Raw genomic sequence first — 23,231 nt, 5'->3', positions numbered from 1 at the left:
CATACTACAACTAGGCTTATGCAATTTAATGTTGTGCCAATATGCTTCTTGTGTTAATATTCTTAATTCATCAAATTAAATTGCTGTCAACATTACCATCGTCAATAACAGACCTGTAACCATCATACATTGTGTTACACAGCTCAAAATGCTCTCTCCAGACACAAACTAAGTTTAGAATGAAAAAATGTACCGCAGAGTTTGTCAGTTTAAAGTTAAAGCAAACAAAGTTTCACACACACCGTTATCCTTTACTGAATGAGTGAAAAAACACCAGCAATGCAAAAATGTCAGTGTTATGACTTTACTGAGATCCCAGTGACAACATTGGAGTGACATGCACAGATTAACCTCCAAATTGTGTAATTGTGTTATTCCAGCTCCAAATCCAGGTTTTGAATCCAGTATGCCTATTCATTCCAATTGATTAGAATTCTTAGTCTAAGAATCATTTAAATACAAAATACTACTTCCAGGCATAAAAATATTTCCAAATAATGTGCATTTTCAATGGTCATCACAGAAAATATAATGAATCTGCTGCTGTAATTCACCAATAAATAGTAAAATGTTTGAGGTCTGGTCAGTCCTAAAAAGGGGCTTACCTACCTTCCCTTCCCAGTTTTGATAAAATGTCTGTACCTGAAATGTTAATCTGTCCTCTCTTTTCAGATGCTGGTGTAGCACTGAATCTTACAGCACAGATGGAGGTCATTCAGCCCATCGGGCCTGCGCTCTTTGAAGCAGTCCAATTAGGTAGTGCATTGCAGATCACAACAACACTATGTAAAAAAAAATTCCTCATCTCTCCTCTACTATGTACTTTCTAGCATTTTCTGATTTTAATTAAGATTGCCACCATTTGCATCCTTTACTTTTTATGTCTATTTTTTTTTACTCGTTCATGGGATGTGGGCGTCGCTGGCGAGGCCGGTATTTATTGCCCATCCGTAATTGCCCTTGAGAAGGTGGTGGTGAGCCGCCTTCTTGAACCGCTGCAGTCCGTGTGGTGACGGTTCTCCCACAGTGCTGTTAGGGAGGGAGTTCCAGGATTTTGACCCAGTGACGATGAAGGAACGGCGATATATTTCCAAGTCGGGATGGTGTGTGACTTGGAGGGGAACGTTCAGGTGGTGTTGTTCCCATGTGCCTGCTGCTCTTGTCCTTCTAAGTGGTAGAGGTCGCGGGTTTGGGAGGTGCTGTCGAAGAAGCCTTGGCGAGTTGCTGCAGTGCATCCTGTGGATGGTACACACTGCAGCCACTGTGCGCCGCTGGTGAAGGGAGTGAATGTTCAGGGTGGTGGATGGGGTGCCAATCAAGCGGGCTGCTTTGTCCTAGATAGTGTTGAGCTTTTGGAGTGTTGTTGGAGCTGCACTCATCCAAGCAAGTGGAGAGTATTCCATCACACTCCTGACTTGTGCCTTGTAGATGGTGGAAAGGCTTTGGGGAGTCAGGAAGTGAGTCACTCGCCGCAGAATACCCAGCCTCTGACCTGCTCTCGTAGCCACAGTATTTATATGGTTGGTCCAGTTAAGTTTCTGGTCAATGGTGACCCCCAGGATGTTGATGGTGGGGAATTTGGCGATGGTAATGCCGTTGAATGTCAAGGGGAGGTGGTTAGATTCTCTCTTGTTGGAGATGGTCATTGCCTGGCACTTATCTGGCACGAATGTTACTTGCCACTTATGAGCCCAAGCCTGGATGTTGTCCAGGTCTTGCTGCATGTGGGCTCTGACTGCTTCATTATTTGATGGGTTGCGAATGGAACTGAACACTGTGCAATCATCAGCGAAAATCCCCATTTCTGACCTTATGATGGAGGGAAGGTCAGATATCTGTTAATTCAAATATAGAATACATCTATTTCTCTATGGGTTTTGTTTAGAAGTATCATCTTAGCTCAGTGGTAGCACTTTTACCTCAAAGTCAAAAGGTTATGGGGTCAAACCCCACTCCTGGATTTGAGCATATAATTTAGGTTAACAATTCAGTGCAGTACCGAGGGAGTGCTGTATTGTTGCAGGTGCTGTTCTTCAGATCAGATGTTAAACCGAGGCCCCATCCAACTGTTTAGGGGGCAGGGAGTGTAAAAGATCCCATGACATTTTTTCAAAAGTGAGCAGGAAGTTCTCATGGTATCCTGGGCACCGCCAGATTAATCCTACATCTATTTGCTGTTTGTGGGACTTTGCAGTGTGCAAATTAGCTGCCACACTGACTACAAAACAACAATGATTACTCTTAAAAATAATCCATTGGCTGTGAAGCACTTTAGGAATTTGAGAACCTTAAAAAGGACTATATAAATGCCAGTTCTTTTTTCAGTTTGTACCATAGATAAATGTACTAGATCAGAAGAGAGAAACACACAGAAAAGCTGAACATACATGATGCTCTACATAATGTGACTGAATTTTGGGACTATCTACAGCAAAGGACTATAAATGTATTTTACTTTGGCTGCCATACTATCTCCCTGATTAATACTTATCCGCTTACATTGCAATACTGACCTGTGACTTGCTGAGTAGAGTGCTGTATATATTAACTTCATGTAAGCATGCAGCAACTTCTTCACTATGTTCATCCCCACTGCACTAAAATGGGTAAGATCACTGGCAGTCCTCAGCAAAATGGTCTCCAAGGCTTGAAAAATCAGAACCATCTGAAGGACAATGTAAAAGTGAAACAATTTGCCGTGATTATTTCTCAATCAAAATGCACCTCAATGGCAACAAGTAGAGATATTACGGTAATGCCATCTTAATTGCTAGACTAGTGGATCTCCCCTGGCACCGCTCATGCTAAATTGGGTGAATTAATGTTTTATAATGAGCACAAGATCATGTGACATCCAAAGTATTATCCCGTTGCTACGGTGCAGCTGTGTTTAAGCTAGCTTGCCCTTTACAGCCACAAAGTCTAATTGCTATAGTGAAGGAAGTGTGCTAATTGGCAGATGAAATCAGCATAAAATGATCACTTTTTTATACTTTTGACATCTTGAAGTGTGACGTCTGAAGTATGGCGGATGCATGCTAAGCAAATTAAGTACCTTTGCAATTTAACATTTATTTGCATTTTTTTTGGGGGGGGGGGGGCATTTTTAAAAATTATTTCATGAGGGGGGGAAAGCTCACAGTACATATAAATCTTCATCCAGGAGTGGCTTATGATGCATGAAAACTTCATCCAACCTGGAACTAGATAAAACATTCCCACTTTCTCCTGTTCTGGGAAGCCCATGTAAGTATCTATTGTTACAATACAGTTCCATCACAGATACCAAGATTTCTACCAGTATGTGTACTACTGTGAAAACTTCTGGTGAAACACAAGAGACCAGTAAATGAGCTCCCTCCTGGCTCATTGGATTTATCAAAATAGCATTTGTTCTAGCAGTAGCTTTGTTAAACGAGAGTGTGAGATTTCACTGTATGCAAAGAACTGAAATTAAAAAACCGTGTTGATACAAAATTTATTTAGCATATTAGTGCCAACACATCATAGAAAAATCCTAATTAAGTTTTAATGTGTGAAATGCTTCTTGTGTGATAATCTTAATTCATCAACTCAAACTGCCCCCAACAATCCTGTAACCACCAGTATTTCACCCTTGTATACAACATGAAATGCTTTGTCCAGACACAACTGAAATTTGGACAGACTAAATCTATAATTGAACTGCTGTGTGTTTTTCATACTTCAAGTGTATATAACATGAACATTACAGACACTCACAACTCTTTGCTGAAATGCTAGCGACAAAATGGAAAAGTATGAAATATCTGCAGCTAGTGTATTGCAATTGAAACAATATATTTCATAACTGTATTCACCTCATTTTCTGATCGTCTGTCTCCATCAAGAAGCTTAAAAATTTCTGTACATTCAGCTGAAATCTTTATGTATCCATCCACAACATCATACAATCCAGAGCAAGGCAATTTCTTGGCTATGGAAATAAAGGTTGCTAAACCTGCAAAGAACATAAATGGAGTTTTAATGTTACAAGTGTATTACACAGTGTTCACATAAAAAGCAAAAATTACAAACATCAGAAATCTGAAATAAAAATAGAAAATTGTGGAAAAATACAGGTCTTTTGGGGGTTGACACGTCCTTAATGAGTTCAAAGGTTAAAGTTTCAGGTAGGGACCCTTTATTTTCTCATTCAGATGTTGACAGTCCAGTTGTGTATTTATACTGCTTTGTTTTTAATTTCATACAATAATAATCTAATTCTGGTTGGTACATCAATCAAATTAACAGCAGATTCCTGTCAACTGGAGAATAGTCTACAACAGTCCCAATAACCATTTTAATCCCAACCATATTATACAGTCCTTAGAAAATAGAAGAAGCAATTTCAGATAAGGACTCACTGAGCATTTCCTCCCTCCTAATTTAATTTAAAAAATGTAAGGAGTCTTACAACACCAGGTTATAGTCCAACAGCTTTATTTGAAATCACAAGCTTTCGGAGGCTTCCTCCTTCGTCAGGTGAAGTCACACTTCACCTGACGAAGGAGGTAAGCTCCGAAAGCTTGTGATTTCAAATAAAGCTGTTGGACTATAACCTGGTGTTGTAAGACTCCTTACATTTGTCCACCCCAGTCCATCACCGGCATCTCCACATCATAATTTAAAAAATGTCACCAATGGTAGTAGCCAACTTTGCAACATTTCCAAGGCTAGTTTAATCTCAACTCCCACCACCTCTTGCATCGACTTCAATGGAGTGGAGTTATGGGAGCTGAGACTCAGCACCGAAGTATCATGTTTATGTGCTTGACCCCAAGAATAACGCAAATATTGCAGGCCCGATAAGGGGTGTGCCTTTTGGATGAAAGCTCAAGGATAAGGCCATTAGGCAGCCTTACCCATGAACCTTCCCGAAGGAATACTGGACAATAGTCTGTACTGCACCGAAACAAAGTTGGCCAGGTGGACTGAAAGACAAGATAACGGATTGAGTCATTTAGTCTACTCTTCTCAATTCCATTATACACCAACGCTAGACATCAATTATCATATGATTGTGTCTATGATTTCTTTCAAGTGCTTTCCCCATTTTTAAGTAACTTTTCTGAAGGTGGTTGCAGATACTTTTCAATTTCGGGACTTCTGATTTGATCCATGATCTCCTTAAGCAATAATTTGACCCTCCTGTGGCTTGGCACCATTATTGTTGACAATCAGATGGTTGTTTTTTCCCCTTGAAATGAGGGGACACCAAAGCAATGTCAAGGTTTTTGCCTCATCTGTGTCTCGCACAAGTGAAGGTCTCAGTAAAAGAATGAAACATTTTTAGAAGTTACCAGTACCCCAAATAGTAAGTTAACTGTGTCCCATTTTTGTAATGTTTTGTGAGGTGATCATGTGACAGCACGTACAGTTTTCACCCTATCAGAATACTGCACCATCCATAGGTATGATTGAGCAGCCGTTTTTAAAAAAATTGTCCTCCGAGGATGTGGGCGTTGTTAGTGAAGCCACATTTATTGTCCATCTTAGCTGCCCCGAGAAGGTGGTGATAGGCCTTTTCCTTGAACTGCTGCAGTCCTTGTGCTGAAGGTGTTAGGTGCAAGAGTCTAGGATTTTAAACCAGCAATGATGAAGGAATGACAGTATATGTGCAGGTCATGATGGTGTGTAACTCGATAGGATTTTTATGTGCAGCTTAACTGAGAATGACAACACCAAAACAGAAAATTAGGAAACATTTTATTGTTCTAGATAATGCTTCAATTTTTAGTTCTGCAAAAGTCATTAACGTTCAACCAGCTAAAAAAATGGTGACTCTGCTGACCACGCAATTCACCACACTGTGATATTGAGCTGTATAGATCAGAATAGCTCCATCTTGACCCCGACTGTGCACTGCATTACCTAATCTCAGCCAGGGAAAGAGTGGGTGGGGAAGTACTACAATAGGCCTTAATGACTGTGGACTGGGGGTGGGGGAAAATCCCTATCGGCATGACTGAATAACTGACACTCTGACCGGCTTTTGGCACTTCTGCACTTGCCAGTCATATGAACAGGAGTAGGCCATTTAGCCCCTCGAGCCTGTTCCGCCATTCAATGAGATCATGGCTGATCTGTGACCTAACTCCATATACCTGCCTTAGCCCCATATCCCTTGATACCTTTGGTTAACAAAAATCTATCAATCTCAAATTTAAAATTAACAATTGAGCTAGCATCAACTGCCATTTGTGGAAGAGTTTTCCAAACTTCTACCACCCTTTATGTGTAGAAATGTTTCCTAACTTCACTCCTGAAAGTCCTGGCTTTAATTTTTAGGCTATGTCCCCTAGTCCTAGACTCCCAACCAGCAGAAATAGTTTCTCTCTATCTACCCACCCAATCAGTTCCCCTTAATATTGTGAAAACTTTGATCAAATCACCCCCTAATCTTCTAAATTCTAGGGAATACAACCCTATTTTGTGTAATCTCTCCTCGTAATTTAACCCTTGGAGTCCAGGTATCATTCGAGTAAATCTACGCTGCACTCCCTCAAAGACAAACATATCCTTCCTAAGGTGCAATGCCCAAAACTGAACACATTATTCCAGGTGTGGTCCAACCAGGGCTTTTTATAGCGGTAGCATAACTTCTACCCCCTTGTATTCTAGTCCTCTATCCGTGACATTTTAATGATCTATGTACGTGGACCCCGAGTCTCATTGGGCCTCCACTGTTTCAAGCTTTTCACCCATTTGGAAAGTGCTCTCATCTGTCCTTTTTACGTCACAAACCTGTGATTTTCCAAGCACAGAAGCAGGATCCTGTGACCTCATCATCAGAGCTCACAAATGAAAATTGATCAGTTCGGAGGAGTACTAAGGGCTGAGGGAACCTGTGCACTCCAGCATGAGTCAGTGGCTCCAGGAGAGGAGGGGAGATAAAATAAAGCACCAAAAGAAAGATTTGCATATATGGAGCACCTTTCACAATCTCAGGACATCCCAAAGCCAATGTTGTACTTTTGAAATATAGTCACTGGTGTAACGTAGGAAATGTGGAAGCCAGCTTGTGCATCGCAAGGTCCCACAAACAGCAATGTGATAATGACCAGATAGCTTGCTTTCAGTGATGTTGGTTGAGGGATAAATATTGGCCAGGGCACAGGGGAGAACTCCCCTGCTCATCTTTGAAATAGTGCCATGAGGTCTTTTGTGTCCACCTGGATTTTGAACCCACAACCTTCTGACTCAGAGGCGAGAGTGTTACCACCGAGCCACGGCTGAACCAAGCAGCTGTGAGGTAGGATAAACTATTTAAAATACAAAAGAACCTATCCAGACATCACACTTTTTAACAACCGTCTTTCATTGATGATGAAACGATGCTAAAAAGCATTAACCATAAAGAATTTAGTGACACAAGATTTGATTCTTCAACACTGCCCAAAACTAGAGCTTGTTGCTGCTCTTCTCACCTTTCTCCACTCTCTCAGGAGTTTTTAACATGCTTTTAAACTGAGTCCCTGTGAACTCCACTTCCGCTGTCTTGTTTTTTTTACTCTCAGCCGCATCAGTGTCAGAATCACTCCGCTTCCGTTTTTTCGCCATGTTTGTCTAATAATCTGCGATGAAAATAAAAGCCGCGTTACTAGAATCTCATCTGACATTTAAATATAACCACATGGCCGCTCCATAGCCGGAAGTGTCCGTCGCCGTTTATATTCCGGATGAGGAACAGATGTCGTCTGTGTCGTTCCCCTCAATGCTGAACGCAGAGAAACAGACTGAGCGCGCTTATGATCGTTGGAATAAGCTCTTCTGATGCATATTTCGTTCAATTTACCAGTATCACCGATTCCCGTTTTAAAAATATAATTCACGTCACCTCACCCACTGAATAATAAGCAAATGGCCTATTCCTGTGCTTTACATTGTATGTTAAAAAAAGGCAAGGAGGAGAAACAAGTTACTCCAAACATATCAAGGGAGTTAATAGTTTGAAGGTCCTGCAAGCTGCTTGGTATGAATTATGTATCCAAATGAATACTTAAAGGTAGTTGTTTGAGGTGGGCACTTGTAATATCGCTGCTCCCCACCATCCAATTACCCTCGGTCGTTGCATCTGGAGGGGGGAAGGGGTCGGGAGAAATGGCCTGAACAACTGATTCAAAAGGTCACTGCTAGCAAAATAAAAACAATGATTAAAAATGGTCCGGGGTGGGGGGGGGGCTATAAACACCAGTCTTTGTATTGAGAAGGTAGAGGTAGAGGAAATGTTTCCACTTGTGGGGAAATCCAAAACTAGAGGTCATCAACATAAGACAGACAGTCACCAATAAATCCAAGATGTGGAGATGCCGGTGGTGGACTGGGGTGGACAAATGTAAGGAATCTTACAACACCAGGTTATAGTCCAACAGTTTTATTTGAAAATCACAAGCTTTCGGAGCTTTCCTCCTTCACCTGGTGTGACGAAGGAGGAAAGCTCCGAAAGCTTGTGATTTTCAAATAAAACTGTTGGACTATAACCTGGTGTTGTAAGATTCCTTACATTTGACCAATAAATCCAATAGGGAATCTAGAAGAAATTTCTTTACCCAGAGAGTGGTTAAAATGTGGAACTCAGCACCACAAGGAGTAATTGAGGTGAATAGCATAGATGCATTTAAGGGGACGCTAGATGAGCACGAGTGAGAAAGGAATAAAACGGTACGCTGATAGGATTAGATGAAGGAGACACGCGTGGAGCATAAACAGCAGCGTAGACCAGTTGGGTCGAATGGCTTATTTCTGCGCCGTAGACTCGACGTAACTCGATCTCAATTCAATGTTTTAAATGATCTCGCGTTTTGTCATCATAACTCTATCCCATTTTAACTACTGGGACCCTCCTTACGTTGACAGCTCCGTTTTCGAAACCTAATTCAGGGATCCATCTTTTCAGAGTTGGCCCCAATGGGCAAATCACAGGTGTGAAATGTTCGGTTGCCAGGTAGCAGCATATCCGAGGCATTTACTCACACCAACAAAATAAATAAAGTTAAATGCCACACGCTGAAACATAAACAAGATAAATGGATAGAGAGAGAGAGAGAGGTGCTCGTGTTACAAAAGAAACAAGTTCCTGGAAGACAAAAAAAAAGCTGCGAGATATCAAGGACACACAGCCGCGTCACTCCAACTAGAAGGAACGTATCACGCATGCGCAAACATACTTTAGGTGGGAGCGCATGTGCAGGTATGCGACAAAACGCATGCGCAGTTTATTTTTGTAATTTCCTCAGCGGTTCAAGAAATTTGAAACGGTTACCTGGGGTAACGCGTGACTGGGCGTCTCGTGGCCGTAAACTGGGGTAACGCGTGACTGGGCGTCTCGTGGCCGTAAACTGGGGTAACGCGTGACTGGGCGCCTCGTGGCCGTTTACCTGGGGTAACGCGTGACTGGGCGTCTCGTGGCCGTTACCTGGGGTAACGCGTGACTGGGCGTCTCGTGGCCGTTTACCTGGGGTAACGCGTGACTGGGCGCCTCGTGGCCGTTTACCTGGGGTAACGCGTGACTGGGCGTCTCGTGGCCGTTTACCTGGGGTAACGCGTGACTGGGCGCCTCGTGGGCGTTAATGCGTAATTCGGAGCCTGCGGTATTAGGGCGGAGCCCGCAAGTGACGTTAAGAGATCTGCGTTAGGATCGGAAGGTGCTGGTGTTTTATCCTCTCATTGTGAGTGGTAGTCTGTGTCTGACCAGCTGTTCCGGGCGGGAGAGGTGATATGAAAGCGGTGGGAACCTCCGGTGACGATCGCTGTTTCCTGTGTTGTGCCAGAGCCCCGTCAGTAGGTCCCACCCGTGCAGTGGACGCGGCGCTCACTCCTATTCGATTGCATACAGTGTAACCTCAACAAAGCCCCGCCGTTTCCTAGTTGGTTTCCTAGTTTTCTATGAGGCCATCTCCTCCAAATAGTGACCTAGCCCGGGAGAACTCTTCTTACCGCCAAACAACAGAGTGGGCTTCCCAAAGAAAAACTGCAATCATTGCAGAAAACGCTTTTGATTAGTGTGAGTGCAGATGGACAGAAATTGAATCATTCCCCCCATCCCTGGTGGATCCTAAATTGAAAACCTATGGTCTAATCAACAACATTGCAAAATATTAGGGATGAGGTACTTCAGTGGAGAAACTGGAGAAGTCTGGGGTGGTGCACTTGAACCAGGACTCAGTGATTAGAAAAACCCAACTGGATCTGCTCAATGCCTTTTGGATTCCCTGTGTTATTAAATACATCGTTCACCTGACGAAGGAGGAAGCCTCCGAAAGCTTGTGAATTTAAAATAAAATTGCTGGACTATAACTTGGTGTTGTAAAATTGTTTACAATTAAATAGATCAAATAACATTAATGCCCCAATTGTTTAAGATATTAATGTGTGACAAAAATTTGATTTCCTAATATGCTTTTGCTCTATCAGTACGTTCCAGTGCACTTTACATTGAAATATGGGACCTTGATGCTTTGTCTCCTTTTCCAGTAGTGAGCATACCATTTAAAAAAAAATGTGCATTAAATACATTACTTAGTGAGTGTTGCTTGTTGTCCACGTATGTGTGAGGTGATTAATATATATTGGGCCGGAGTTCGCTGTAAAAATAACGGTGAGGCTAACAGCGTTCACGTGCAAATCGGACAGCAACTTCCGGCGACCGCACGTGCGCGGTTAAACGCGGAAATCTAGAAGCTGCTGTACCAGATGGGATGCTCCTCCAAAAGCTGCCCGAAAATGGCATCTTGCCTGCTGGCTCCCCATTCAAATGTATTAAACGGGGTGAAGTTCCTGTACTTACCTCATAGATATGAACTAATTTTGCCAAAATAAGTTGTCATTTCAAGTCTAAGTACCCATTTAATGGTGTAAATTAATACATTAATACATTAGTATAAAAGTAAAACATTTTTTTTACTTTTCTGTCTCTTTTATCTCTGTCTCTGAATTCAATCTTTCTTAAACTCTCTTTATTTTGTTTTCTGTACCTGATTTGTCATTGAATTCACTATTCTAACTTACACTTCCTGGTTCTGACTGCACTGTTATTAATGATACTTCAATCTGATTGGTTAAGGAGCTATACAGCTGCTTGCCCTGTTCACACAGGTCCCAGATGCCCTGTAGAGAGAGCCGTGCTTTTTAGATTTCTAATTTACTGCAACTTGCTGTGCAAAAGCTCAGTCTATGGCCAAGTGCAAGTACGCTGCTCACAGCAAAATCCGGCCCATTGTGTTCTGTCTCCACTGTTATGCTTGACAATGTAGATGCTAATCTGGTGTTACATGGTGGTAAATAAATGCCACCACTTGTGTCATCCACAAAGTATGAATGCTGAAGAGAGTAATTTGTTCTATTTTTTTTTTAAATAGGAGGATGTTTTCAACACCTTACAGTTCCCATGTTGGCCATGGAGAATACGCTGATGTGTATGATCCAGCAGAGGACACCTTCCTATTAATGGATGCCTTAGAAAACGATGTGAAAGAAATAAAACAACTCTGGTATGTCATCAGCTGAAAGATAACAAAACATGAGATACATAAATACATAATGTTTTCTGTCTAATTTATGAGTATAGTGTTCTGTGTTGTCTTTTTATATGAGGGAATTCCAGAGTGTGGGGCCTATGGGGATGAAGATGCGGTTGCCAGTGGAAGGCATTTAAACACAAGGCTTAGAATTTTAAATTTAAGGAGTTTGGAGACTGGGAGCCAATGTAGGTCAGTGAGGACAGTGGTGGTGAGTGAGTGGGACTTGGTGTGGGATAGGATACAGGCAGCATAGTTTTTAGATGAGCTGAGGGTGGAGAGTGAGCGGCTGGCTAGGAGAGAATTGGAAAGCTCATCTGAAAGTGACTAACGTGAGGTTTCAGCAGCAGATAGGCTAATTTGGGGCGGAGGTAGGCAATGTTAGAGGTGAAAGTTGGTTGTCTTTGTGATGGAAAGGAGACGGGGTCGGAAACTCAGCTCAGGGCTGAATAGGATACAGAGGTTGCAAACAATCTGATTTAATCTGAGACAGTGACTGGGGAGGGGGATGGAATTGGTGACCAGGGGACAGGGGCTGAAGACCATGGATTCGGTCTTCCCAATGTTTAGCTGGAGGAAATTGTGTTTCATCTAAGACTGGATGTTGGACGAGCAGTCTGACAATGCAGAGGCAGTGAGGGATTGAGACAGTTGGTGGAGAGGTAGAGCTGCGTGCCGTCAGCATACATGTGAAAAGCTGGTCCGATGTCTGTGGATGATGTTGCCAAGGAGCAGCATGTAGATGAGGGGGAGGTGGGGGCTAAGGATAGACACTTTGAGAACTTGGGAGGCAACGGTGTGGGGGTGAGACGCAAAGCCATTGCTAGAGATGCTCTAGTTACGATTGGTTGGTAAGAGTGGACAACAGAGGAGAGGTGTTGAAGGATGGTGGAGTTAACTATGTCAAAGACTACAGAGAGGCACAGAGTGCACCAGTCAGAGTCACAGAGAATGTCATTTGAAACTTCAATTGGGGCTGTTTTGATGCTATGGCAGGGGAGGAAATCTGATTAGGAGTTACGGGAAAGATGGGCATAGATTTGGGAGCTAACGACGTTCAAAGACTTTGGAGAGGAAAGGGAGATTGGAGATGGGGTGGAAGTTGACAGGGACATAGGGGTTGAGGATGGGTTTTTTGAGGACGGGGTTTTGAAAGGAAGGTGGACAGTACCTGAGGAGAGGGAACCATTTATAATGTCAGCTAGCGTGAGGCAGGAAGAGAAGTTTTGTGGGAATGGGGTCAAGGGAGTAGGAGGTGGGTTTCATGGACAACATGAGATTGGAGAGGAGATGGGAGGAAAAACTAGAGAGAGACTCTGGTTTAGGCCTAGGCGAGGGCGAGGGGGAGGGGGAGGGGGAGTGGGACTGGGACTGGGTAGCCTGATGGGAAGGTTTTGCTTAAGCGGAAAGGGGGAGCATTATACTATGTAATGCATAATGTATTATTCTGATAAGCTGGAGATGTGCCCCTTTAAGGCAACAAAGTTTTAACTGGTGCGGAGAGGGGAGTTTTTTTTTATTCGCTCATGGGATGTGGGTGTCACTGGCGAGGCCAGCATTTATTGCCCATCCCTAATTGCCCTTGAGAAGGTGGTGGTGAGCCGCCTTCTTGAACCAATGCAGTCCGTGTGGTGAAGGTTCTCCCACAGCTCTGTTAGGAAGAGAGTTCCAGGATTTTGACCCAGCGACGATGAAGGAACGGCGATATATTTCCAAGTCGGGATGGTGTGTGACTTGGAGGGGAACGTGCAGGTGGTGTTCCCATGTGCCTGCTGCTCTTGTCCTTCTAGGTGGTAGAGGTTGCGGGTTTGGGAGGTGTTGTCGAAGAAGCCTTGGCGAGTTGCTGCAGTGCATCCTGTGGATGGTACACACTGCAGCCACAGTGCCGGTCGTGAAGGGAGTGAATGTTTAAGGTGGTGGATGGGGTGCCAAACAAGCCGGCTGCTTTGTGCTGGATGGTGTTGAGCTTCTTGAGTGTTGTTGGAGCTGCACTCATCCAGGCAAATGGAGAGTATTCCATCACACTCCTGACTCGTGCCTTGTAGATGGTGGAAAGGCTTTAGGGAGTCAGGTTGTGAGTCACTCGCTGCAGAATACCCAGCCTCTGACCTACTCTTGTAGCCACAGTATTTATGTGGCTGGTCCAGTTAAGTTTCTGATCAATGGTGATCCCCAGGATGTTGATGGTGGGGGATTCGGCGATGGTAATACCGTTGAACGTTAAGGGGAGGTGGTTAGACTCTCTGTCTTGTTGGAGATGGTCATTGCCTGGCACTTGTCTGGCGCGAATGTTACTTGCCACTTATCAGCCCAAGCCTGGATATTGTCCAGGTCTTGCTGCATGCGGCACGGACTGCTTCATTATCTAAGGAATTGTGAATGGAACTGAACATTGTGCAATCATCAGCGAACGTGCCCATTTCTGACCTTATGATGGAGGGAAGGTCATTGATGAAGCAGCTGAAGATGGTTGGGCCTAGGACACTGCCCTGAGGGACTCCTGCAGCTATGTCCTGGGGCTGAGATGATTGGCCTCCAACAACTACTACCATCTTCCTTTGTGCTAGGTATGACTCCAGCCACTGGAGAGTTTTCCCCCTGATTCCCATTGACTTCAGTTTTACTAGGGCTCCTTGATGCCACACTCTATCAAATGCTGCCATGATGTCAAGGGCAGTCGCTCTCACCTCACCTCTGAAATTCAGCTCTATTGTCCATGTTTGGACCAAGGCTGTAATGAGGTCTGGAGAGTGGTCCTGGCGGAACCCAAACTGAGCATCGGTGAGCAGGATATTGGTGAGTAAGTGCCGCTTGATAGCACTGTCAACGACACCTTCCATCACTTTGCTGATGATTGAGAGTAGACTGATGGGGCAGTAATTGGCCGGATTGGATTTGTCCTGCTTTTTGTGGACAGGACATACCTGGGCAATTTTCCACATTGTCGGGTAGATGCCAGTGTTGTAGCTGTACTGGAACAGTTTGGCTAGAGGCGCGGCTAGTTCTGGAGCACAAGTCTTCAGCACTACAGCCGCGTTGTTGTCGGGGCCCATAGCCTTTGCTGTATCCAGTGCACTCAGCCGTTTCTTGATATCACGGGGAGTGAATCGAATTGGCTGAAGACTGGCTTCTGTGATGGTGGGGCTAACTGGAGGAGGCTGAGATGGATCATCCACTCGGCACTTCTGGCTGAAGATGGTTGCAAACGCTTCAGCCTTGTCTTTTGCACTCTTGTGCTGGACTCTGCCATCATTGAGGATGGAGATGTTTACAGAGCTTCCTCCTCCCGTTAGTTGTTTAACTGTCCACTACTGTTCACGACTGGATGTGGCAGGACTGCAGAGCTTTGATCTGATCCGTTGGTTGTTGAATCGCTTAGCTCTGTCTATAGCATGTTGCTTCTGCTGTTTAGCATGCATGTAGTCCTGATTGTAGCTACACCAGGTTGGCACCTCATTTTTAGGTACACCTGGTGCTGCTCCTGGCATGCTCTTCTACACTCCTCATTGAACCAGGGTTGATCCCATGGCTTGTTGGTAATGGTAGAGTGAGGAATATGCCGGGCCATGAGGTTACAGATTGTGCTGGAATACAATTCTGCTGTTGCTGATGGCCCACAGCGCTTCATGGATGCCCAGTTTTGAGCTTCTAGATCTGTTCTGAATCTATCCCATTTTGCATGGTGATAGTGCCACACAACATGTTGGATGGAGTCCTCATACAAAGACGGGACTTCGTCTCCACGAGGACTGTGCGGTGGTCACTCCTACCAATGCTGTCATGGACAGATGCATCTGCGGCAGGTGGATTGGTGAGGACGAGGTCAAATAGGTTTTTCTCTCGTGTTGGTTCATTTACCACCTGCCGCAGGCCCAGTCTGGCAGCTATGTCGTTCAGGACTCGGCCAGCTAGGTCAGTAATGATGCTACCGAGCCACTCTTGGTGATGGACATTGATGTCCCCCACCCAGAGTACATTCTGTGCCCTTGCTACCCTCAGTGTTTCCTCCAAGTGGTGTTCAACATGGAGGAGGACCGATTCATCAGCTGAGGGAGGGCGGTAGGTGGTAATCAGCAGGAGATTTCCTTGCCCATGTTTGACCTGATGCCATGAGATTTCATGGGGTCCAGAGTCAATGTTGAGGACTCCTGACTGTATATCACTGTACTGCCAACTCTGGTCAGTCTGTCCTCCCGGTGGGACAGGACATACCCAGGGATGGTGATGGAAGAGTCTGGAACGTTGACTGAAAGGTATGATTCTGAGAGCATGGCTATGTCAGGCTGTTGCTTGACTAGTCCGTGGGACAGCTCTCCCAATTTTGGCCCAAGTCCCCAAATGTTAGTGAGGAGGACCTTGCAGGGTGGACTGGGCTTGGTTTGCCTTTGTCATGTCCGGTGTCTAATGGTCCAATGTCGGGTGGTCTGTCCGGTTTTATTCTGATTACTTTTTCTAGCGAGACTGTACAACTGAGTGGCTTGCTAGGCCATTTCAGAGGGCGATTGAGAATCAACCACATTGCTGTGGGTCTGGAGTCACACATAGGCCAGACGGGTAAGGACGGCAGGTTTCCCTCCCCAAAGGGAATTAGTGAACCGGATGGGTTTTTACGACAATCCGGTAGTTTCACGGTCACCGTTACTGATAATAGTTTTTTTAATTCCAGATTTTTATTTACTTAATTGAATTTAAATTCCCCAGCTGCCGTGGCGGGATTTGAACTCATGACTCCAGATTATTAGTCCAGGCCTCTGGATTACTAGTCCAGTAATATAACCACTATGCTGCCATTCACGAACATACATATTAGGTATTAGAACATAAAGCAATAAATGTTCATCTGAATAGATCTATGTATTAATTTAAAACTTGAGTCTTTTGTTCGTCTATCCATTTATTTCCAACCATCTGATTGGTCTTTATGGATAACGTGACTGCTACTCTCACTTATAATTGGTCCATATATTGATCACATTGTTTGGAAGCAGTCAGATACGACATTTCATGCATGCGGGCTGTCATGTTGCTATGTGATCTGGACTGAGCATTTGGGGACTGGTCCTGTGGCCTGCCTGGATGCTCCGCTCTGCTTTCTTGGCACCTATCCCCACCACCAGGTTTCCCATTCCTGGGCTTAGTGTCAAATCTTCCACTACCAGCCTCAATCCAATAAGAGGGAAAATAATTACTGTAACTAGCTATCTTAGAAGATGTTTTTAATGTTATTTTACTGACACAGTATCAAATGCAGGTGAACAGACAGTGGAAGCAACTTGGCTGTAGTTGTGAAGCAAAAACAATTCCCGTACTGAGACAATTTCTGTGTGCTGATCACAGAACAGCTGTTGTCTCTTTACCCTTAGTTTTTTCTCATTCTCTCCTGAAGATGTTGACTTTTCCCAGAGTAAGCTTCGATATGTAGTGGCAGCCAGGTTCCTCACCCAAGCAACCATTGCTCTTGTCTGAGGCCTAAACAACATCAAGGAAGAGAGATGTACAATCTTTTTTTTGTCCATGAGTAATGTTATGACCAATCAAATCATAACTGAAAAGTTTTGATGTCTCAAGGATTCTGTGACAATTAGATTACACTGATATGTAATTTTGATAGATATCAGGTTCCATATTTTCAGGAATAGAAATATATTTACAAACCAGTTTAAATATTTCTTGTATGTAGATAGATATATAGAATTGAATAATTAATTCAGTGAACAAGCTGTGCCATATATTTAGTGTAAATAGCACCTACTTTCTATGGAAGAATGAAAAATAATTTTATTTTTTCAGTCCCAGGATCTGCCTTGAGGTTGGAGCAGGATCTGGTGTTGTCTCTGTATTCCTGGCTTCAATTGTTGGGCCTACCTCATTTTATCTGTAAGTAGCTGATCTGACGGATTATTTGGTCTGGAGTGATAAATGCGTGAATGTCAAATTAATATCTGGGCTACAATTAAAATTAGCTCAGAAGTACATGAATTTCCGTATGGTGGATTGATGATTATGGAGAGGATGTCGTGTAGGTGAGTGTTGGATGGGCAGTTGGGGTGTAGAAAAGACAAACAGGAAGTGTGCCCTTCCACGAAGAGAGCATGTTAGCTACTTCTAGTGACTGATTATAGAGCAATGTTAGCATTGACTTTGGTATCCTGCTTAACAGCTGATCACAATCTCAATTAAAATCTGTAAAGAGATAAACAGTTGCTATTCAAAGTTTTAGCCACTGAGACATTTGCTGACAAGTGGATTAAAAAAGGGTGAGATTTGAACCCTAATGTCTCTTTTTAAACTTTTTAAATTTATAGCTGTACAGACATTAACCCTTTGGCTGCTGCTTGCTCAGTGGAAAGTGCAAGGTGTAATGGAGTGAACATTCAGCCAGTCATTACTGACCTGGTAAGTCATGAGTTCCAGATAGCTGCAAAATATTCTTAAGTATTGTAATTCAGTGACTGCTCAGTGCTCTTTGTCTGTTGCATGCTGTTTGTAACACAATTTACTTCTGTCATTAACCCTGTCGCATGGAAACAACATTGGCAACAAGGCTGATGCATTTGCCTACATAGCAGTCACTGCACTCTAAAAGTAATTCACTGAATGTTGAGATATATGAGGGAAATGATAAAGTGCGATATGAATAGAAGGCTTTATTTTTTTCTCTCTATCTTTACCTACTCTCTTGCTGCATTATTTAATTAACATTAGCAATAATTAATTCACCTACAACTTTCTTTGCAAATTATAGCCATGAAATGTTAATTTCAAGTGTGGTGCAGTCCATTGGTGTCACACCACAAAGTGGTAAAGTGCTAGTTCATGTCTACATTTTTTTTTAACCTATTAACATCCTAACCTTGGCCATACTGTTGCAGAGGGTGGCACGGAGGAGAGGCCAAATGCTTTCTTGCAAATGTGAGGGAGAATTATACTCGAGTATAGGCCAGAGTACACCTGTCCACGTTAGAGAAAAGATAGATCACCTGCCTACTTTCTTGAATAGTACATGATCTAAAGAGACAGGCATCTCATAGAGGTAATGGCCTAAGCTTTCCACCTCTCTCTTCAAACCCAACCCCGCCCTAACCCAACAACCACCACACTATTACCACTGCATTCCTGTCAGTTTCTGGTGGCCAGTCTCGTTGGGGGAAATGGTGTTCACCCATATGTTGGGGTGGGGGGAGGAGATCACATAGTAAAGAATTTAGAATTTGCCATGTTTCCCACCATTTGCACTTTTTGAACACTGAATACAGGGGCCTCCTGTTAGGCCATGGCGTCCAGTGTTCAAGTTGGTGGAGGGGGGCCCCAGGGTAAAACCTGAAGAGTGGCCCGTGCAAGCATGCTCAGCGTGGCCTTGCTTTCGACACGCTCACTAGCCACCTTCTCCTGTTGCTGCTGTGGCAGCTCTCTGATGCTTCCCTAGATTGGCATGAGGCTGGGGAGCCCATCTCCCACATGTAAATGACCGTGGGGCCAGAATTAGAGTTGGGGCCAGGGAGCATCTCTGGGTCGAATGAAAGTTCCACCCCTCCAGAGATGCATCCCAGATAAGACAGGATGGAAAGCTCAGGCCAATGAGTCTAACTGTCAAAATAAGTAACAAACTGAAAAGTTAACTTGATAAGTTAACCTCATGGTTCGTTCCTGTACTAACTTTTTTTTAAAAATTAACTGAATTGCTTTTAATTTTTCTTCTTCTTGTAAACAGGTCACAGGATTATTGCCACGACTACAAAATCAAGTTGATGTGTTAATATTTAACCCACCTTATGTTGTGACTCCCTCAGAAGAAGTGAGTATATGTTTGTGAATGATAGTTTAACAACCTAACTTTCTAAATGTAGTTTGACTTATTTGTGCAACATTGCTCCATCGTCTAGGCTGTACTGATTTTTGGGTTCTATAAATGTGGTAAGCTGCTCAAAAGATCTGAAGTAGTCAGCTCCCAGAAATATTCAAATACAAGTCCTAACCCAAGAAGAATTGCTCTCAGTTGTGGTAATGCAAATTAAATCATGTTGGGTCTCCTGGCTGATAAAAGATCCACTTGGGCATTGTGTCAGCCTCTGTCTAGCTGCCATTATTGCAAATAGTACCTTCTTGGTCTTGATGCAACAACGACATTAGGGAATGTTACTCACAGGAGGCCACGAGAAAGAACTCCCCTTCTTCAATTATACTCCTATAAGCACTGTAAAAGTAGAGTTGAGAATATCTGCACTAACCTGAGATGAATTTCTCTCCGTTGAGGCCATTATCAAAAAAGTCTTTGAGATCCACTATGTAAGTTTGGTGGTTTTAAAAGATCAGGATGTACTTGGTTCTCTATCTAGCTTGAATGCTTTTGTAGTACGCATTTCCTTTTGGATGCCGGTCTGAAGGCAACAAAGCCATTGAAAATTTCCTGCGTCCACTACCCAGCATTGATGTTTGTATAGTTGACATGTTTCAGGTAGTTTGGAGAAGGGAAAGAAAGTGTCTTTGGCCCTCTATTACATTTTCTCTCTGACGTTTTTACCATATTTACTGAGTACTTGTTGGGCTAAGCCTACAAGAAGGCGGCACCCAATTGGTCTTGGAAAATAGACCAGCAACACTTAATATTGAGAACAGATTTGACTAGATTTAATTTAATTGAGGAATCGAGTTGTGGTGCAAGATCAAGAGAAATAAAAATGCCTTAAAAATTGGAACAAGAAATGTCAACGTTACATGTGTTGTATGTCAATCATTTTGAAGAATATAAAAAGTACTGTAAATATATATCTACAGTAAGTACTGGTGTAGTTGCAAATTATCTTTTTTTCCCAGGTAGGTAGTCATGGCATAGAAGCATCTTGGGCTGGTGGAGAAAGAGGTCGCGAGGTCATGGATAGATTGTTTCCTCATGTCTCAGCCCTTCTGTCCATTCAGGGATTGTTTTATCTGGTTACAATTCAGGAAAATGACCCAGGTGAGAGGATGTGATTTCATACTAATGATGGTAAGAACTTGTTGAAAGCAAAAATGAGGAAAGGTTCTCTACATGTTAAATCTCTTGGATCTGTGATTGTCAGTCTCCTTTTCTATCCCTTCAACAGAATATATGCTGCTATTTTCTTTATTCTTGAACAGCCATTTTAAATGTCAAGCAGCAGATGAAGAGTAAATGCCATAGGTTGTTTGGGGGGGGCGGTAGTTAGTGGAGAAAAATCTAGAAGGCATTTCACTCTTGATCATTCTCATCAAGGTATGAGTAATCAGATGAAGAATCTGCCTGTCGGCTCAAGCAGAAAATGATGTATATCACAAGGGGAGGGGCTAAAGAGGGGGCGAAAAGAATAGTTGTTTATTGTGGTTTGTGGTGTGTTTTTTGTTTGCTTGTGTTTATAATAGTGAATACTGATAACCACAACAGGGAGTTTTGAGAGGAGTTGCAGATAGCGGGAGCTAAATCAGTTGAGACGTTATCATTGACTCAGCAAGCTTGGGCAGTTATGCTAAAGTAGCTATGTGTGGGTTTAGCTTTCCGTCGTCGGGTCCAATAGCTCCTTCAAGCCAGTTGTGCAGAAGGTATCGTAAAGACCCCTATGAAACAAATATTCATATAATCAATAGAAATAGAGACAAATTACAGGATTCTAAAGAAGTTTATATGTAGTGTTTGAGAATCTATTCGGGTTTGGTCATGCATCTCCTGTTGCTGAGAGGGCAGGTGAGTTGACTACTCTGATTTCTGCTTAAGCTAATAGAGTTAGCAGTCAGGAGATACGCATTAGTAGCCTCACAATTCTTCTTCTGGGGTGTGTTTGTGGGGGGGGGGGTGCAAATCAGTATTTCATAATTCCATGCTGTCATCATGCTGCAATATTGTATGACCTGAGCTCTGCTTTTTCCTGTAAATATATATAAATTTAATAAATCAACATTTGTCCTGAAATTTATTTTTACTTTTTTAAATTGAATCTATATGGGTATAGAATCAAATCTCAAATCCAGCCTGCCCTATCTCTATCCAATTTCTGTATTGGCTAGAATAACATTTGATAATGATGGGTGGTATTCTTGCTTTACTGCGAATGCACCAATGAGAGGGAAATCCAAGCCCAATGTCCTGTCTCTACTTTGGCTGAGATAAGTTAACTCATCACAAAGTAGGATTCAAACCTGGGGCTTTATTGATCTGTGGTTCAGTTACTGCTTTAATTAGCTGAGCCATCAGGAATACAAATATTTGATGCTTAAAAGGAGTACTGATGGTGTGACTCTAGTTTCAGCTTCAGTCCTTTTTATTGGAATTAATTTGCGTTTGGGAAAAATGCTGAGGTAATCTCTCTCCAATCACAGTGATGCTATAGAAAGGTTTACTTCTAACTGCGGAAGAATTAACAATCCAAGTGATGGAAATAATCAAAGAATAGAATTTCTAATGGAAATTCTGTGTCTATATTTCTTAATGGCAAATCAGAAATCTTCTAACAACGCCTTTCTCTAAATGTTGCTCACTTTCTAATGCAATGTCTTTCATTATTCATTGACGCAGCAGAAATGCTTCCCTCTATACCAAAAATACTGCTGCTAGTATGTTTGTGTTCTTTTACAGAGGAGATAATACAGTCACTGAAGAGCTGTAATTTGAAAGGGACTGTGCTTATTTCGAGGCAAGCTGGGAGAGAATGCCTTTCAGTGCTGAAATTTTGGAAAGCTTGATTGTTGGGTTCCAGCTGTTCTCCTAGTTTATTGACATCCTCAAAAAAACGCAATCATGGACAGGAGAGAAATGCAGTTTTTTGCCTGTACTACACTTCTACCTACTGCTTTATAACTGCCCAGGGAGTTTTGAGTGTGCCAGTTTCTGATTGGTGCAGTCGACTTGGAGTACTGCAGAAGGTCAGAATGTTCTGTGGAAAACTGGGGAGATGGTTCATTGAATACTGGAAGCCACTGTACAGGGGACTTGTAACAAATGAATTTCTAAGCACAGGTCTTGAAAGTTGAGGAGTCATGTATATTGTACGAATCTGCTTAAGCCAAAACAACTGAAAGTATACGCAATGACTTTCAAACTAGCCGGGTTCATCTTTACTACAGGATGCCATTCCATGTTCCTATTGAGAACAGTGACAATGAAGGAAAGAAAAAAAAATCAGCAATCAAGATACACAATGAAGCTTGGAGCCAGGTATTTTTATTACCACTTTGCATTGCCAGGGCATATTGTGATGTTTGACAGAATACTTGGGAAGATCTGTTGCATAAACACAGGCCCAACATATCTCTGTATCCATAATGCAACACATATACATAATCCTACAAAAGATGGCTTGCCTCACATGCTATCTGTAAAAATGACTTTCTGCACATTTCTAATGCAATATGATTAAAGGAGAACATAGGAAAAAGGTATGGAATTGAATAAGTTTATAATTCAATATAATGAATGTAAAATGTTCAAAAGTGAAAACACATCATTGACTTGGAAAATCACGATGTGGAATCTGTATGGATGGAATTAAGAAACACCAAGGGGCAGAAAACGTTGGTGGGGGTTGTCTATAGGCCCCCAAACAGTAATGAAGATGTTGGGGAAGGCATTAAACAGGAAATTAGAGACGCATCCAAGAAGGGTACAACTGTAATCATGGGTGACTTTAATCAAATTCGGAATAATACTGTGGGGGAGGAATTCCTGGAGTGTGTATGTGATTGTTT

At 42.8% G+C, this 23,231-nt stretch overlaps 2 protein-coding genes across 10 annotated transcripts in view; one reads left to right on the top strand and one right to left on the bottom strand.

Annotated features, from left to right (window-relative positions):
• urb1 (URB1 ribosome biogenesis homolog) overlaps positions 1-8,956 on the bottom strand; it is a 95,935-nt gene extending 86,979 nt beyond the window's left edge. The window contains exons 1-4 of one of the 3 annotated variants that reach the window (XM_067993171.1): positions 8,870-8,956; positions 7,449-7,595; positions 3,840-3,979; positions 2,514-2,665 (exon numbers count right to left, since the gene is read on the bottom strand). In XM_067993171.1, the coding sequence (XP_067849272.1) occupies positions 2,514-2,665; positions 3,840-3,979; positions 7,449-7,581 (425 nt within the window). In that variant the 5' untranslated portion in view covers positions 7,582-7,595; positions 8,870-8,956. Of the gene's footprint in view, positions 1-2,513; positions 2,666-3,839; positions 3,980-7,448; positions 7,723-8,869 lie in introns of those variants that run through there. The other 2 variants (XM_067993172.1, XM_067993170.1) reach the window with 2 other exon arrangements.
• A 232-nt stretch (positions 8,957-9,188) lies between these two features.
• On the top strand, positions 9,189-22,923 carry n6amt1 (N-6 adenine-specific DNA methyltransferase 1). 7 transcript variants are annotated; one of them, XM_067993162.1, is made up of 7 exons: positions 9,189-9,211; positions 11,379-11,510; positions 17,328-17,414; positions 17,843-17,933; positions 19,249-19,332; positions 20,352-20,493; positions 22,123-22,923. In XM_067993162.1, the coding sequence occupies exons 1-7, from the start codon at positions 9,204-9,206 to the stop codon at positions 22,227-22,229; spliced, it is 651 nt and encodes a 216-aa protein (XP_067849263.1). In that variant the 5' UTR covers positions 9,189-9,203; the 3' UTR covers positions 22,230-22,923. The 7 variants fall into 7 exon arrangements, with proteins under 7 accessions (XP_067849263.1, XP_067849267.1, XP_067849266.1 ...); XM_067993166.1 differs by lacking the exon at positions 9,189-9,211 and adding an exon at positions 9,248-9,326; XM_067993165.1 differs by lacking the exon at positions 9,189-9,211 and adding an exon at positions 9,323-9,364.
• The last annotated feature ends 308 nt before the right edge of the window (positions 22,924-23,231 follow it).

Source organism: Heptranchias perlo, chromosome 11 (assembly GCF_035084215.1).
Source record: "Heptranchias perlo isolate sHepPer1 chromosome 11, sHepPer1.hap1, whole genome shotgun sequence".
NCBI classification, from domain to species: Eukaryota; Metazoa; Chordata; class Chondrichthyes; order Hexanchiformes; family Hexanchidae; genus Heptranchias; species Heptranchias perlo.
The sequence above is the reverse complement of the archived record's forward strand: the minus strand, read 5'-3'. Positions and strand labels throughout refer to the sequence as shown.

Excerpts from the sequence above, each read along its gene's own strand:
- n6amt1 (XM_067993162.1), top strand. Across the intron at positions 17,934-19,248 it reads AGCCAGTCATTACTGACCTG|GTCACAGGATTATTGCCACG; the intron begins GTAAGTCATGAG and ends TCTTGTAAACAG. Across the intron at positions 19,333-20,351 it reads TTGTGACTCCCTCAGAAGAA|GTAGGTAGTCATGGCATAGA; the intron begins GTGAGTATATGT and ends TTTTTTTCCCAG.